Genomic DNA, 19,271 nt, shown 5'->3' with positions numbered 1-19,271 from the left:
CTCAAAAAAGTTTCTAACTAGTTTATCTTAGCAGCAAGAAAGTATACTGATGATTTTATTTAAAAATATGAATTTGAATTCCAAATCACTATCATTATAACCTATCACAATTTAACTCAAAGAAATGAATCTCATTAATAATTGAATACCGTATCTTTTTGTGTTATGATTATTTTAATATGAGAGTGTTCTCACATGGTATCCTGAATATTAGTTGGAGAAGTCTATGTTGTCATGGTTTAGGTACTTCCCCTGTTGGTCACAGAACAAAAAATAGGGACCCAAAAAAGATTCATTAAACCATCTTTAGTCAATGACACCTCATAAAATTTGTTTGACTCTTTAGTAAGAAATATTTCCATTGTCCTATGGCAGGTTGGCTGAAATCAGTTATTTCTCTGACTCACATATTTATTTCAAATTAGACATCTAATGAAAAAAGGTACATTCCCATAAAAACAAGTAAGATACATTGTTAATCATTAGCATCAATAGGCAGAATGATGATTTTGGATTTTTTGATAGTAAAGTTACAGGTATTGGAAAAAACAAAACGAGAAAAATAGTTTTATTGAAAACAACATTTTCTTAAGAATTTGATTTTTTTTCTTTGTTCAATTCTTTGTGAGTTAAATCAAGACTACTTAGAACATGAGTTAAACACATCCTTAAAGACACGTTTTTAGACATCTTGTGGGGCAACTGCAAATATTTAAAAACAACTTCCTTGTAAATTTCTTTTACTTTGAATAGCTCATTGCAGTTTACAATTATACTTTGTTTTTCCCATTAAAGAAAAACACAGCTAAAACCTTTAGATTTTTGCTTTGTAGTTGATTGTCTAATCAAAGGGACCCATTATCTTCTACAGTGGCTAAGTTACAGCTTAACTCTAAGGAATATGCCTACTATAAAATTAATAAAGAAAAATATGAGCAGGAAAATATGAAAATATGATTTTTTATCTTGAAATACATACTTTAGTTAGCTTGGGCATCCCAGAGAAGTGAGAAAACATTAAATTAATTTTCAAATACATAAAATAATCTCATATAGAATAAGAAAATTGGCCGGGCACGGTGGCTCATGCCTGTAATCCCAGCACTTTGGGAGGCTCCAGTCAGGGGGATCATGAGATCAGGAGTTTGAGACCAGCCTGACCAACATGGTGAAACCCTGTCTCTACTAAAAATAAATAAATAAATACAAAAATTAGCTGGGTCTGGTGGCACATGCCTGTAATCCCAGCTACTTAGGAGACCGAGGCAGAAGAACTGTTTGAATCCAGGAGGCGGAGGTTGCAGTGAGCTGAGATCATGCCATTGCACTCCAGCCTGGGCAGCAGAGCGAGACTCCATCTTAAAAAAAAAAAAAAAATGGCTGGGCGCAGTAACTCACGCCTGTAATCCCAACACTTTGGGAGGCGGAGGTGGGCGGATCACGAGGTCAGGAGATCAAGACCATCCTGCCTTGAACATGGTGTAACCCCACCTCTACTAAAAATACAAAAAATTAGCCGGGCGTGGTGGTGGGCACCTGTAGTCCCAGCTACTTGGAAGGCTGAGGCAGGAGAATGGCGTGAACCCGGGAGGCGGAGCTTGCAGTGAGCCGAGATGGCACCACTGCACTCCAGCCTGGGCAACAGAGCGAGACTCCATCTCAAAAAAAAACAAAAAAAGAAAAAGAAAATTGGTTCAGTGTTTTGTCAGGTTCTAAATAGTCATCACTTTACTTTAGAAGTAAAAAGTATTTTTATAGAAATGCCTAATTGTTTCCAGCTTTCCTAAGGTATAGTTGGTATACAAAAAAATACTGTACACAATTAATTAATGTATACAATGTGGTAAGTTTAGACATATGTATACACTTGTGTCACTATCACTACAATCCAGGTGATAAACATTTATTACCTCTGATAACAGCAACTAAAAACTGCCAAAAGTTTTGTTTGCTCACAAGTGCTCAAATTATTTTATTGAAAAAATCATGTATTTTTTCCTACATTATAATTCATATTTTGATTTGTTTGATAAAAATATCATGCAATCATTACAAATACTCTCTACAAAAGTATTTGGAAAGCATTAGTTCAGCTCCAATATATTTTGGTAATCAGGCAAAAGTAAATAAAATGGAAGGGTTATATCCCAAATGACATGTAAAATTAAAAGTTGCAGAGAAGAATGCTTTTATAATAATTACTGTTACTCCATGAAGTTTATTGTTTAACTCATAAAATGTAACTGTTGAATAATTACCTTGATGTTGTAAAAATGCCATACACTAGTGTTGTCCGCGGGTTATCAGTTTCCAGCAGAAACACATCCTCTATAAAAAGGAAAATATTCTTTTAAAGTTTCTAAATATTAACTTGTTTTGAAAAATTTACCCTAAGAAAATAATTTCAACTATGAAAAGTACTCTGCAAAAAGATATTCCTGTACCATTATGGTAATTTGGAAACAAGTAATGATAGAAACACTAAATTAAATTAAATTAATACAGATACTAATGGAATTTATGAAAATTTTGTATCCTTGTGAAAACCATGCTAGTAAAATAATATTATGGGGAAAAAGTACAATGATATATTACATAATATGGACTAGAACCATATTAACCTTAAAAATATCCATCAGAGTATAAGAAAAAGATTAACAGTGAGTGTTACAAGAGGCAAAGCTGTAGAAATTTTCTGGTGCTTCTTTCTAAATATCCTTTAATGTTAATATATTACTGTTTTAATTTAAAAAAATTACAAATCTCAATTTCTTTTTGCTCTAATCTTGGAGTTGGAAGATGGAATAAAACTTTTTCACAGTAACTTATCTTACTATCAAATAGAACTTTTTGTGGCATATGGTCAAAATTGCTAGTGATACTTTTATTTAATGATAGCTCCTCTAACAAAAAGATGTTTAAAGTATATTAAGGCAAAGACAAAAGTATGCACAGTGAAGTGATAAATAACAGAATATGAAAGTAGATTTCTGATAGAAAACTCCAATTAATAATCAATTGCCATGATTATATGAAAGGCCCAGACACAGTGACAATCTTGCTAACAGAATTATTACTGAGAAACACAAAGAAATATGTATTTATTTTAAATTAACAATGAATTTAAATGACCTCATAAGCAATAAATTTATAACCACTCAAACAACAAATTAACAACCACTAGTCCTTCCATATGTGAATAAAGGCTGACAATGTCTAGCTCTCCCTAAAAAAAAGAAAGACTGAAACAAAATATATTCCCAAACATTCAGGGGAATAGAATGAGCAAGTAGCCTATTTCACAAAATGACACTTAGAACTTTTCTCTAGAAAAGCTTATCTAGAAACTTTTGTTCCATAATCAACATAATGGGTTTTGAGCAGAAGAACGATATAGTTCATAACTATTAGAATCCATAAAATTTTTCCATATGGTAACATGGATTTATAACTTATATTATCACCTGTCTCAAAATCTGAGAATGACCATTATTTTACATTCTAATGAATTAAGGTGAAAGAAAAGTCATTTATAAATGACATTTAGTAAATATGATGTGCCCTGGGATATTCAGATTAAAAAAATAAAAAAACTGTTTCCTTGGCAGAGGGAATCAGACTGTCAGTCCTTATTTGACCTGGAAAGTATAAGCCTCCTCACGTCACATTAAGAATATTTAATCTCAGAGTCACCAAGCAGAACTAAGAAGGGAACACGAGTCTCCAAATTTCTACTCTGACACTTTTTTCCATCCAAACTCTATCCTGTCCATTAGCTACAATAGTAAAAATATATAGCTGTATTTTCACACAAAATCAGAATATCAGATATTCTAATATACATGAAATAAATATTCATTTATAAAAACACAAACATATCATTACCTATACACAAATGATACAAGTTACACCCCCAAACACACACATTCATTCATATATTATGGTGAATTCAATGAGCTAAATGTTTCAGCAGTGCACCCATGGGCGTAACAGATTACAAAATACTTAAGAAAATTTATGAACAGTATCTAGATAATTATTTTAAATTAGCATATTATTTATGCTGAAAATATGGAAAGTACATCTTCTTTTGAGACCTTATTTAAATATATAAACTTTACAAGCCTTCTCTCAGAAGCATTTTTCAATCTCATATGTACATACCTAATTCATCAAAGTGTGTTTCTGGGCCGTCTTCATCTGTTACCGAGCACACCAGCCTCGCCTTTAAGAAAGTGGTCCACTTGTTGACAAGGCTACGCAGTCCACCAGTGTCATTCTAAAACCATTTTGTAAACACAATTCAGATTGCTTAAGTAAATATTGAAGCACATTAAAAATTTGACTTGTACTCTAGTTGCTTGGAGGATGAAAATCTGAAGAATGGATATGTTAACCACTTCTGCACATCAATAGTCAAAGAGGAATATTTATGACTTATAGTATTTTATGCAATAGTTATACTATTATTCTCTTATAGCATGATGTCAGCTGAAAATACATTTATTTGATAAATGTATGACATAATTATTTCTAATTTTAACAATGTACAATGGAAGTATTTATATAATGTTATAGAAAATAGATCATTTAATCTGCCTTTCCTTGATAATTTATTGTCTTCAATTTGAACATAAATTATTATACACAGTGAGTTCTGCAGATTGTGGTCAGGAGAGTGATTATATCTTTACACCAAATGGTCCCCAACAGTTTTACATTCACTCCTTCATTTATCCAAATTATCACATAATTTTCAGTATTTCTAATCTGATGCCTAATTATACATTATAAGGAGAAATGGCATTTGAATCATTCACAAATAGTCTCCATTGAAGACATTTTTTTCCTCTGTGTCCAAAGGCCTTTTACCCCTTCTGTTGACTTTGCTGCCTTGTTGCAAATGACTGAGAAACAGTTGAGCTCCATGATCAGTGGAATATTATAATATATAAACTATTTTAAACACTAAGCACTTTAAGAAACATTTTTTCACAAAGGATGCTAATCATAAATAAGTCAGGACAAGTCTGTAAAACTCTATTATAAATAGGACATGACAAATTTTCTTGTGTTGCTATGTATACTTATTGTTTCTACACAAGAACATTTTGGTTACTGTTTTTAATTAGACTTTTATTTTATTAAAGCTTTTCTTAATTTTCACTATTTATAAATGGTTCCTTAATAATCATCTCTTACTGAGATATTTACTGTATTTTACTGACAACAATCAGTTTCTTTAGGTAATATGCAATTTAGCTATTTGTTTGAATACCAATGCATTAAATGGATATGCGAAAATTTGTCAGAAGTGTTTATTTGTTCAAGAACACAAACAAAATATTTTCTTGAATTAAGATTTTTATTAAAATAGGGTATGTTTATCTCATATAACTTATTGAGGGTTAGAATTTGGGTTGGGGTTATAAACACTATATTCAATATAAAATGATGAATATTAAATATAATAATGATGATGAATAAATGTTACATTAAATGCTTCCCTCAGTATTTTATTTATTTGTAATAGTTGATAATAAAAGCATGGAGATAAACCATAATTTGAATTTCTTGGTCTTTCTTCAAATCGGAACAGCATTAATACTTACAGGACATATTCGAGCAATCATGGAATGAATCTGTTTTGTGCTCCTGTTATTGTCAGTCAGTTTTTCTTTGAAGAAGAAGTACACCTTAGCATCATTTGGATCAGTACCATCTGGGATGACATGTGCATCTACAAACATAGGTTCTAGAAAAAAATATGAAAGACTAGGTATATATTCATGATGAAAATCCATCTTCTGTCATCCAAGTAGACCACAGGCAGATGACTTCCCCATCTTTGGTAGAAAAAAACAATTCAATGTTTACAGGCACATTTCTAAAAGCAGTAATTGCATTCACTCACCATGCCACATTTGGAATGTCAAGTACCACAAGAAGTGCAGGAAATGTGAAAATTATTTGTGCACCAATGACTTTCAAAAAATTGAGAAACTTTTCTACCAGTTATTTCCTAAGGAATCTGATGGCTGTTTTACTGAAAAAAAATATTTATTTTTCAAAGTGTGTTTTTCAATCTAGCGCATATAAACTCAAATTCATTGAAGCAGAATGAGGAGTTGGAAGTCTAAGCTCTGAAAAATATGATTTTTCTTAAAATGCAACATACGAAATGAAGGGGAAACTTTTCAAGGAAAAACAGCATCATTAGTCATTTGGAGACATACAGGGTTTCCTTATTTCAAGAACAAAACAACTTTTAGAATATTCTATTTCCAGATGTACTGGAGAAATAATCTGAAGAAGTAAATGAACAATCAATGCTTTCTTGTGCTGGCCTATCAGCGAAATAGGATGCTTCACTGTGGTGATTCATGCTTAACTCTGCAATGTTAAATGAATTGCCACATTTAGGGTCAGCTAAAAATTTTCTCCAGGGTGAAATAACAAGAATCTTCGTTATTTTTTTTTTAATCGCTCTAAACAACAGCAATTGATTGGAATAATACGGTAAAACCAAATGAGCACCTTTTTTGATGTGAATTCCATATGACTCCAAGAGCTGGAGTCAACTGAATACGGATAATCATAGTTATCATTCCTATGATTTCTACTGAATATTAGTCCATTTATGAGAAAATACATACCAGTTTCGTAATTTTAGAATCTAAGTTTAAAACAAAAAAAGAGGAGGCCCCGGCTATACTCTATTCATTGCATCTAAATGTCATACATTTGGGATAATTTTTAGATTTGGTATTGTTAAAACATACAAGCAGATTAAATGAAGTAAAAAGCATATTTAATTGCAATATGTTACAATCAAACAACTGGAGAAGATGCTTGGGTACTGAAATATAAATTATCACTGTCACTTTTATTTATTCATATTCATATGATAACTGTAGGTTGATTAATAGAAATAAAGAATAGAAATATGGACTATGAGCTACTCAATTGTTTATTTTCCCCGAATATTTTAAATCATAGAGTACAGAATTACCATTATTTATGTAATAGCCTGATATTTTAGTTTTTAACCATTTTCCCTAGTTGTTAGAATAGAATTAAATAAGTTAGTTTAACATGATACTAAAAAATAAATGCATCAAATGCTTTCTTACCACTTAGCCATTTGGAATTATGTTGATCAGTTCTGACCGCATTCCTCTTGGTTAAACTTCGAAAAATAGCAGCATCTGTCCCCATGAAATCTATATACATTCCAGAGAAAAGCTCCTCATCTACGAAAAAGAAAATATCAATGAAATGTAAATTTTTAAAGCTATTTTGAAATTCTAGGTGAGTTTATTTATTAGGAGATCACCACAGGTATTACAGTGTTATGATAATTGGTTATAACCAAATATTAATTGGTTTGCATTGTCCAGCAAATCAATAAATTTTATAAAATTTAACCTTTTCTCATTATTACCTGAATGATAATTACTATGTTTTTAAAAAAATCAAACCTCAAAACAACTTTATTCTATGTAAAAGTGAAAATTTCTCTACCCGTACTTAATTATACTATACATTAATTTTTATATAGAGTCTACCAGAAATGGCAGACACATAATAGATAACAAAATAGCTTAACTGTTTACCTATAATACATTTAAAAGAAAAACACTGTAAGGGTCAGAAAACATGGTTTCTAACTTTGGTAATCTCTAACAAGCTGGGAATTAGTGCTAAGCTATTGAACATCTGGAGTCTCAACCTTCTAATCTATAATGTATGGGAATTAGATTATGATCTTAAAAGTTCTTAACACATATTAAAATTTCTAATATCTTCTTAAATGGATTGAATATAATAGTTTTAAAAATTATTATTGTGACATGACAAGGAGGCCACATTTATAACTGTCAAAACATTATCAGTGATTAAAAAATGTAATCACTAAAAGTATGTGTTTTGATCTTTAGTGCTAGAAGGTTCCTGGTAAGGTAAACAAAGTGCTACTTTTTCAACTGAAACTCAGCCATAGAAATAGAATACAATAAGAAAGAAAAGATATTTAAAATTAAATAAATTTTCACTATTAACAGAATCAGATGTATTAATCTATATATACATAACATTCAACATTTACCTTATTGTTTGAAGATCCATATTACTTTTCATCTGGTAAGGAGCAATAAGCATTGAATTGGCAACAAACGTGACCCTTGAGTATAAAACAGTAGCTAAATATCTATTATAAAAAGCATGAAATTTATCAGCCTGGCCCACTGAACTGCCATGCAGCTGCGCTCCTTGACTGTTGTTCTAGGATTACTCCCTGGGCTACCTTCAGACTGTGGTCATTTTGGCAGGATTGGAACGTTTCAAAGTACTCTAAGCTCACTGTTTAGTAATAAGCAGTACCAGTCAGCCCAGCATTGAATGGAGAATGGAATGTATCTAATATGTGCTCGCCGGGTTATGAACTGGACCCCTACCAGTTAGCAAGCTGGTGTGGCGGGCATTTTGTTGCTCAGCTCTGCTTCCTAGTAGGGGTTCTAGGCCCATGGAAACAGATTATAGGGAGATAACAAAAATGTGCATGAAGGCTTTTTTTTTCTTTACCATTTTAGCTTCTTTAAAATTCTAAGAACATTTGTGAGGCTTATATACACACAGATCTAGCTATTAAATTGTGGCAACTTTGTAAATAATTATTTCACATTTTTGTATATTCGATTAACCATTAAACTGTGGATTATACATTCCTGCTGTTCAACAGATTGATTGGCACAGCTATCAATTGTCATATCCGTTTTCAAGCAGAAAAAGAAAAAAGAAACTAAGAAGTTTGTGTATGGCAGAGAGGGCTAATTCTAATCCTACTTCATACCACCTTATTAGTTATGTCTCAAACATTACATAAGCCTGTACATCTAATTGGCTTCATTTCCTATCTTAAATTCGCAGTAATTTTAACAGCAAGTTAGGAACTTTCTGCTTCATTTTATATCAATAAGAAATTTTTGATTAATGTCACTTTGGTAACAATCTTGAGAGGATTTTTTGTATGACTTTATGCAGAAATAAACTTGTGCCTTTTAACTTTATTTCAAAAACATTTTGCTTTCCAATTGTATTTCTACTGACTAGAAAAACGTCATAAAGTTTATGTAGCTCTTTAAAAGATAACATCTGACTTCGTTGTTGCCTACAGCAGTGACTGAAAATAGCAAAAGCACACTGAACTTGCACAACTACATTATGAAATTTGGAATTCTAATTCTTCAGGTTTCTGGTCATTTAATAGATATAAATATCTTAACCAATCTGTGCTTTTATTAGCGCACTGCGCTTGAATGGAAATGATGAAGTACTATTACATGGTTAAGGGAGATGACCACACAAATCACAGGAGATAATTTGAGAGGGATAATCAATTGGATGAATAAAATGACAGCTACAATCTTATAAAGCTTTTTGTTCTTTTTACTGTCAGTTTTTAAGGTAAGCAAATTGTTTAGTGACTTTCATTTGATTACAAAATGTAAAGTTACTCAAATGTTACAAGTAGTATAGCAACATGAGCATAGGAATTCAACTCTCAGGTCCTTGATAAACACAGAAGGCCAATGTCTAACTCCTATTTTGGAAACAAATCCAATTCTCTAAGGGCAAGACTATTAAATGACTTAAGACAATTCAGCAATAAAATTTATAATGCCTTGTTCTAATCCTTATTATTCTAAAGAATATTCAATGAGATAAAACTCCAGTAGCAGCTATGTGAACAGATCCTTGAGGTTTATTTTTGTAGCATTTAAAAGGAAACAAATGAAAACTATATATATATTTAATTACTATCAAACACACCACATGGTTTCTGAAGGTGAATAAAATTTCCTTCCTAATGGAGAAAAGAATTTCCAAAACAGTGCTTCTATTAAATAATATTTGGAAACAAGCCTTGCATAGTTCATAATTGGATAACTTTTGTAGTTTCAAAGCTAACTTTATGTCCTAAATGATATACTTTTGGCTCCTCCCTGTCTGACTTGAATGCCGATATTCAAGCAATTCACTGAATAACTTCCAAGGTTTACCTGTCTTAATATAATTTCCAGATATGAGAAAGAAAGATGAGTTATCTATTTAAATGAATCAAAGCAAGCATTTTGAACACAATAATTATGTTTTACCTGTTCTATGGTTGAAAGATGAAATTTTAATGCTGGCAATGCATTAAAAAAAAGCAAAGAGGAAAAGACATCCACTATACGTATGACATACTAAAATCTAACATTTGTTACTTGGTCAATACATGACAACTCAGAGACAGAGTTTCACTCTTGTTGCCCAGGCTGGAGCGTAATGTCGCGATCTCCGCTCACCACAACCTCTGCCTCCCAGGTTCAAGTGATTCTCCTGCCTCAGCCTCCCGAGTAGCTGGGATTACAGGTGCACGCCACCACACCCGGCTAATTTTTTTGTATTTTTAGTAGAGACAGAGTTTCTCCATGTTGGTCAGGCTGGTCTCGAACTTCCAACCTTAGGTGATTCACCCACCTCGGCCTCCCAAAGTGCTGGGATTACAGGCATGAACCACTGTGCCCAGCCAACTCAGACATATTTTTAAAGTGTCTCAATCAAAAGAGAATGTCATTTAAGTGAGTCATGGAAAGGTATTCAATGACTGAGGTTTAAAAATTGACTTGTCAATGTGTGGATCATTAAGCAATTAGGCCCGCTGCTTAACTTATATTTTGTGTAAAGTGAAAAAATGAAAAAATAGCTTTATTACCATCTCCTTTTTGGCATAGAAATTTTTAGACAATCCACAGAGAATGGACTTGGCTAACACATGCACTTTGTTCATCTTTCCTTTGAAAAAACACCCCTTTAACAATTTCTAAAAGATTACTAAAACACAGGAGTGCAGACAACTCTTTGACATACTGGTTTCAATTCCTTTGGATATATATACCCAGAAGAGGAAATGCTGGATCATATGGTAATTCCATTTTTAGTTTTTGGGGGAATGTTCATACCATTTCCCAAAATGGCTGTACTAATTTACATTCCCACCAACAATGTGCACAATTTCCTCTTCTCCATATCCTTCCCAACACTTGTTATCATTTGTCTTTTTGATAATAGCCATTCAAACAGGTGTGAGGTGATATTTCATTGTCTATACTCCCATGTTCATTTCAGCATTATTCACAAAAGCTAAGACATGGAAGCAACCTAAGTGTTCATCAACATATGAATGGATTTTTAAAAACGTGGTACATATATACATGATGGAATACTATACAGCCTTAAAAAAGAATGACATTTGGTCACTTATGACAACATGGATGGAACTGGAGGACATTACACTAAGGGAAATAAGCCAGGCACAGAAAGACAAATAATGTATGATCTCACTTATATGTGGAATCTAAAAAAGTTGATCTCATAGAAACAGAGAGTAGAAAGGTAATTATCAGGTGCTGGAGGATAGAGGGAGGGACAAAAAAAGATGTTTATGTTTATCCAAGGAGTAAGTTTTAGTGATCTACTACACCGCACAGTGACCATGGTGACAGTAAATAAAATTTATTGCATATTCCCAAATTGTTTAAAAATAGATTTTTAACATTTTCACCACAAAAAAATACGCTGGTGAGGTAATGGATATGTCAATTGGCTTGACTGAATTTTTCCATTATGTATACATAGATCAAAACACCACATTGTAGCCTATAAATATATACAATTATTATTTGTCAAATACATACAATTATTATTTGTCAATTATTTGTCAAATAAAAATATACAATTTTTATTTGTCAAACAAATAATAATGAAAGGTAATGAAAAAAATACTAAAACATGAGAAAAAATGGGTGTACTTAATACTACAGACACAATAACAGAAAACATTGAAAACTACTTTATGATAATATATAAGTATACATATACACACTTATAAAAAATGCTTGGGCTACTCTGGGAATGACAAAGCTGTCATTTATAGATGAAAACTTACATGCTTATTATTTAATCGTAAATATTCTTACAAATGAGAAACTGAACTCTCTATTTCTCAGCTCACAACTTTCTTCGTATTATTTTGCTCACATACTATCATCCACACAACCATCAAGAACAGGCATATCATGTCAAGCTAATTTTCCATGTTATTTTATGTTTAATCCTCTCTCTTTCATTGTCTACTTACTGATCATAACAGACACTGTGTTCACGTTGGGGTTGAAAGAGCAGCGTCCTTTTCCAGATTCACACTTGGAGTCAATCATGAAAACTTGGTCCTTTATTGTAGATAAAATTTAAAATGTGGCAATGATAACTTATTTAGTGAAGACAATTGTTCATTAGTAAAACAAAGCATCGTTAAAATTAATATGCTTTCTAGTTGGTTGCTTATTATGTCTTCCAATTTACTACATTAAGACTTACTCAAACTATGAGAAGAATCGATCTGTAACTACAAGCTAACCTCAGCAGGGCTAGCTCTCATTCTGTTACACTCCCCAGAGAGCTGATCCAAGAAGTCATTCTCCTCAAATCAACATCAGCAAAAATCACTCGAAAACCAAGTATTATTATAAATCTCAACTAGATGTGTTGAACATCAGCCAAAAGAAGAAAACTGTCCACAGAGGAACAATCTATGTAAGGACTATACTATTTTCAAAATAATTAAGATTTTTTTTAAATAGCATTTTATGTTACTGTTTAATTTTATCATATAAAGCATTGTACAAGATTCAACAAAATAATTCATAATTCATATTTAAAATGTGTCATTTATTCATGACTTTATTTAACAAAAATTTACTGAGCATCTGCCATGTACCAGAAACTGACTAAACACTGGAGATATTGCAAACAAAATACACTAAAATCTTTGTCCTCAAGTAATTTATAACCTAGTAAGAAAGATAATAAATAATTAAAATATGGAATATGTTAGATAGTGCTTGCTACTGAGAAGGAAAGTTAAGCAGGAAAAGGGAAGAGAGAAGACTATAGATTGGGGGCAATAGATTCAATGGTTTTAGCCTCACCAAGAAGAAATATCTTGTCAGTATAAATACGTACCTTTTTCTTACATAAAGTTAGTACAAGCCCCCTACCAAAATTCAAAGTTAAAAAAAATGACCATTTTAATAGGTCAAATAAGATGATAAGGAATCTTAATTATCAAGCTAAGATTTTTGAAAGTTATCCTGAAAGAAATATGAACTCAATAATATTTTTGAGTGTGGAAATGAAAAGATCAAAACCTTGCTCTAGAAAGTTGGACTTTATCTTGAGCTTTAAGAAGCTTGGGAATGAAATGTATAAAAACAGACACTGCATTCAGGAAAACTGGTTACTTTCCTATTACAAGAGTCCAGGGATTAGGAGGTAATAATCTGACATGGCATGTTTTCAGTGGTCAAGGTAAGAGCAGCACAGATGTAAGAAAATTTATATAGTAGCAATCAACAGAGGTTGGCATCAGTTATAACTCGGTGGTTCTAATTTCATTGTACTTGTCCTTTTCACATTGCCTCCACACCCTGAAAGGATACATCTATTACATTCTCCGTACATGCCTCCAAATTACTGTTTTGTAAAAAGTAACCTAAAAAGGTAAATCCAAACAACTATAGATTTGTGATAATCAATCACAACCAATTTCTAATTGATCATATTCAGGAAAACAAAGATGATTCTAAAGTTTTGACTCCTTGAAAAATAAAGCTAGTACATAGTTGTTTGAATTTCTATACTACTGCAGGACCTCCCTAAACATAATAGAGAATAATAGAGCCTAAAAAGAATCACAGTCCTCCAGCCTAAAAAGGTTCTTTCTGAGCATCCTAAGATCTTCATCAATGAAGTCACTCTACAGGTGATGAAAAAATATGACTTGTCCAGAAGACCATGTAGCTAAAGGGTGAAATAGCACAATTTGAATTCAGTCTCCTGACTCCTAGTGAATCCAATTTCCAAAAGATCTTCATTCGTGTAACGACTAAACTAAATCAATAATCATAAACCAGAAGAAAAACAAACAACAAAAAAATAGTAAGCCTTGTTGCGATTCTAGAGCTGGAGACTGATTTGACCAAATAAGTAAGAGTTCGTCTTGCAGGAATTGATAAGGTTGTTTAGGTACCATTTGCTCTCAACTGGCCTACTCCTACATTGCACAGCACTCTAGATCTAGATCTTGTCACCACCAGGAGCAGATGTGGTCTACCCTAATAACTATCTCAAGCACCCTGAAATAATTCTTAAAACTTGTCTCCTACGAACTCTTCTCTACTTCTCCCCAGTTCATTAGGCTTTTCTCTTTTTGACTTTGTTAACAGGTTAGATTCCATGTTTTTTTTGTTGTTGTTGTTTGTTTGTTTTTTAAAGACAGGGTCTAGCTCTATCCCCTGGGCTGAAGTGCTGTGGTGCGATCTCGGCTTACGGCAACCTCCACATCCCAGGTTCAAGTGATTCTCATGCCTCAACCTCTGGAGTAGCTAGGACTACAGGGAAGCACCACCACGCCTAGCTATTTTTTTGTATTTAAAAAAAATTTTTTTTTATTATTATTATAATTTAAGTTTTAGGGTACATGTGCACAATGCGCAGGTTTGTTACATATGTATACATGTGCCATGCTGGTGTGCTGCACCAATTAACTCATCATTTAGCATTAGGTATATCTCCTAATGCTATCCCTCCCCCCTCCCCCCACCCCACAACAGTCCCCAGAGTGTGATGTTCCCCTTCCTGTGTCCATGTGTTCTCATTGTTCAATACCAATCTATGAGTGAGAACATGCGGTGTTTGGTTTTTTGTCCTTGCGATAGTTTACGGAGAATGATGATTTCCAATTTCATCCATGTCCCTACAAAGGACATGAACTCATCATTTTTTATGGCTGCATAGTATTCCATGGTGTATATGTGCCACATTTTCTTAATCCAGTCTATCACTGTTGGACATTTGGGTTGGTTCCAAGTCTTTACTATTGTGAATAGTGTTGCAATAAACATACGTGTGCATGTGTCTTTATAGCAGCATGATTTATAGTCCTTTGGGTATATACCCAGTAATGGGATGGCTGGGTCAAATGGTATTTCTAGTTCTAGATCCCTGAGGAATCGCCACACTGACTTCCACAATGGTTGAACTAGTTTACAGTCTCACCAACAGTGTAAAAGTGTTCCTATTTCTCCACATCCTCTCTAGCACCTGTTGTTTCCTGACTTTTTAATGATTGCCATTCTAACTGGTGTGAGATGGTATCTCATTGTGCTTTTGATTTGCATTTCTCTGATGGCCAGTGATGATGAGCATTTTTTCATGTGTCTTTTGGCTGCATAAATGTCTTCTTTTGAAAAGTGTCTGTTCATATCCTTTGCCCACTTTTTGATGGGGTTGTTTGTTTTTTTCTTGTAAATTTGTTGGAGTTCATTGTAGATTCTGGATATTAGCCCTTTGTCAGATGAGTACGTTGAGAAAATGTTCTCCGATTTTGTAGGTTGCCTGTTCACTCTGATGGTAGTTTCTTTTGCTGTGCAGAAGCTCTTTAGTTTAATTAGATCCCATTTGTCAATTTTGGCTTTTGTTGCCATTGCTTTTGGTGTTTTAGACATGAAGTCCTTGCCCATGCCTATGTCCTGAATGGTAATCCCTAGGTTTTCTTCTAGGGTTTTTATGGTTTTAGGTCTAACATTTAAGTCTTTAATCCATCTTGAATTGATTTTTGTATAAGATGTAAGGAAGGAATCCAGTTTCAGCTTTCTCCATATGGCTAGCCAGTTTTCCCAGCACCATTTATTAAATAGGGAATCCTTTCCCCGTTGCTTGTTTTTCTCAGGTTTGTCAAAGATCAGATAGTTGTAGATATGCAGCGTTATTTCTGAGGGCTCTGTTCTGTTCCATTGATCTATATCTCTGTTTTGGTACAAGTACCATGCTGTTTTGGTTACTGTAGCCTTGTAGTATAGTTTGAAGTCAGGCAGTGTGATGCCTCCAGCTTTGTTCTTTTGGCTTAGGATTGACTTGGCAATGCAGGCTCTTTTTTGGTTCCATATGAAGTTTAAAGTAGTTTTTTCCAATTCTGTGAAGAAAGTCATTGGTAGCTTGATGGGGATGGCATTGAATCTATAAATTACCTTGGGCAGTATGGCCATTTTCACGATATTGATTCTTCCTACCCATGAGCATGGAATGTTCTTCCATTTGTTTGTATCCTCTTTTATTTCATTGAACAGTGGTTTGTAGTTCTCCTTGAAGAGGTCCTTCACGTCCCTTGTAAGTTGGATTCCTAGGTATTTTATTCTCTCTGAAGCAATTGTGAATGGGAGTTCACTCATGATTTGGCTCTCTATTTGTCTGTTATTGGTGTATAAGAATGCCTGTGATTTTTGTACATTGATTTTGTATCCTGAGACTTTGCTGAAGTTGCTTATCAGCTTAAGGAGATTTTGGTCTGAGACAGTGGGGTTTTCTAGATATACAATCATGTCGTCTGCAAACGGGGACAATTTGACTTCCTCTTTTCCTAATTGAATACCCTTTATTTCCTTCTCCTGCCTAATTGCCCTGGCCAGAACTTCCAACACTATGTTGAATAGGAGTGGTGAGAGAGGGCATCCCTGTCTTGTGCCAGTTTTCAAAGGGAATGCTTCCAGTTTTTGCCCATTCAGTATGATATTGGCTGTGGGTTTGTCATAGATAGCTCTTATTATTTTGAGATACGTCCCATCGATACCCAATTTATTGAGAGTTGTTGGCATGAAGGGTTGTTGAATTTTGTCAAAGGCCTTTTCTGCATCTATTGAGATAATCATGTGGTTTTTGTCTTTGGTTCTGTTTATATGCTGGATTACGTTTATTGATTTGTGTATATTGAACTAGCCTTGCAACCCAGGGTGAAGCCCACTTGATCATGGTGGGCAAGCTTTTTGATGTGCTGCTGGATTCGGTTTGGGGGCTTTTGCCATGTTCCCCGGGCTGGTCTAAAACTCCTGGGCTCAAGTGATCTGCCCGCCTTGGCCTCTCAAAGTGCTGGGATTACAGACATGAGCCACTGTGCCTGGCCAGATTCCATTTTTAATTTCAATAAGTTTTTTAATTTCAATAAATTTTGACACAACATTCGATTCCTTGAATGTATGACTTTTTTCATTGCATCCACAAACCCTAAAGGAATACATCTATCTACATTCTCCATACTTGCCTCCAAACTACTAAACATTTTGTAGAAGGCAACCTAAAAAAGTAAATTCAATACATTACAGATTTGTGATCACCAACCACAAGTGGATCCCCTACAACGTACAGTGGCCTTTCAAAGATTCTCTTATCACAACTGGTTCTGTTGTCAAAAATTTCAAGCCTTTGCCACTATAGTCAAATCCTGATTTTTCTGATCCCCTAACTTATTCTCAACTCACATTATTGCTACTTTGCAGAGAAAGCAAAGCCCTTAAATGATATATCTTCAACTCCTCACTACTAAACACACAAATATCATATTATATTTAGTAATGTAATATTATATTGATATATCCACTAATACATGAGACTAATTCTCCTACTTTGAGGCCAATTCTTTGGATTTCATTGCTTTGGATTTCATCTTATCTCGTCTTTTTAGGCATCTAAGATTTCCATTATTCCTTGTGTTTCTTTGATACATACTTTCATCTTATTAATTGGAGCCTTTATGCCATTATTTAAACAACCCCTTCAGCTCCCATATACCATTCTCCTTATAAACCACACTTCTCAGGTAATTACATACATCCTCACCACCATTTTCTGACTTGTCATTTTATTTTCAATCCACTTTAATTCAGCGTCTAATGTCAATTATTGTATTAAAACATTTATTGATAAGATCTTTAATGACAATCATGGTACACAACTCAGTGCTTATTTTTTAGACCTCATTTTACTTGGATTCTCAATGGCACTTGGAATTGTTGAAAACTTCTATGTTTTTACAATGACTTATTTTTATTTCCCAGAACCAACATAGTCTTTTTTTCCCCACCCCTCTTTCTCTGTCTGTTCTTTTTTTTTTTTCTTTAAGATGGAGTCTTGCTCTGTCGCCCAGGCTGGAGTGCAGTGGCCGCGATCTCGCCTCACTGCAAGCTCCGCCTCCTGGGTTCACGCCATTCTCCTGCCAGTCTCCCGAGTAGCTGGGACTACAGGTGCCTGCCACCACGCCTGGCTAATTTTTTGTATTTTTAGTAGAGATGGGGTTTCACCATGTTAGCCAGGATGGTCTTGATCTCCTGACCTCGTGATCCACCCACCTCGGCCTCCCTAAGTGCTGCGATTACAGGTGTGAGCCACCGCACCCAGCCTTGTCTGTTCTTTTTAGGCTTGTTTGTAAGTTCATGTTCCTCCAATTGGCCATTAAAGTTAGGAGACCCTCAAGTCTCAACCATAGCCATTCTTTTCTTTTTACTCTATACTTTATCTCCCTCTCTGCATAATTAAATCCACACTTTTCTTGGGCTCCAGTTACTCTTATAAAACAATGACTCACACGTGTATATACTCAGCCTTATATTTAACGGCCTACTTGATGTCACTAGTTGGATCTTTCCATGGGATCTCCCATTCAACAGACCAAACTCAGGCTTATAATCTTTACTCTATACATGGTCTTTTCATTCTCATCTCAGTTCATGGCAACTACACAATTAAAGAGGCTGAAAATAACAAACAAACAAGAAAAGTGTCAACATTTATATCATTTCCTTTTCCTTATCCAAATCCACCAACATCATCTATACTATTTTATATCTTGTACCATTTTATACTCTCTGTCACCATTGCTATCACCTGAGTACAACAATCTCTTTTGTGGTCTTCTATGTCAACTCTCAAACTAATCTCCTACAGCTTTTCCACCCCCCACTCCCCATGCCGCAAATCATCTGTTACCTAACACACAAGTGACAACACAATTCTGTTCCTGCCATTTTCTGCTGAAGATTGTTCCAATTTACTTCTATGTTGATATATAAGAAAGACTGTGATCTTTAAAGTAGCCTTTAAAGCTTTAAAGTAGCCTTTAAAGCTTTAAAGTAGGTTCAACATGATTTTGATTCTGCTTTTATTCTCATTAAATGAATATTTCTGGATTGAACAATGAGAGAAAATAACAGAGAGCAGGTGGTGAAAAATTAAAAAGTAGGCAGAGCAAAGTGTCCTGTGGTCACAGACGTCAATAAAGGCAATGAAAAATACAGAGCATGAATGGCAGAATTTAATGTCACAGATCGTTCTAGGAG

At 33.9% G+C, this 19,271-nt stretch overlaps 1 protein-coding gene across 1 annotated transcript in view; it reads right to left on the bottom strand.

The window, feature by feature from the left end:
- SEMA3C (semaphorin 3C) overlaps window positions 1-19,271 on the bottom strand; it is a 180,243-nt gene that overhangs the window by 55,971 nt on the left and 105,001 nt on the right. The window contains exons 6-10 of the mRNA XM_054495877.2: window positions 12,185-12,275; window positions 7,134-7,253; window positions 5,613-5,755; window positions 4,165-4,279; window positions 2,259-2,328 (exon numbers count right to left, since the gene is read on the bottom strand). Of these exons, the coding sequence (XP_054351852.1) occupies window positions 2,259-2,328; window positions 4,165-4,279; window positions 5,613-5,755; window positions 7,134-7,253; window positions 12,185-12,275 (539 nt within the window). The remainder of the gene's footprint in view (window positions 1-2,258; window positions 2,329-4,164; window positions 4,280-5,612; window positions 5,756-7,133; window positions 7,254-12,184; window positions 12,276-19,271) is intronic.

The sequence above is a fragment of the Pongo pygmaeus genome, chromosome 6 (genome assembly GCF_028885625.2).
Source record: "Pongo pygmaeus isolate AG05252 chromosome 6, NHGRI_mPonPyg2-v2.0_pri, whole genome shotgun sequence".
Classification (NCBI taxonomy): Eukaryota; Metazoa; Chordata; class Mammalia; order Primates; family Hominidae; genus Pongo; species Pongo pygmaeus.
The sequence above is the reverse complement of the archived record's forward strand: the minus strand, read 5'-3'. Positions and strand labels throughout refer to the sequence as shown.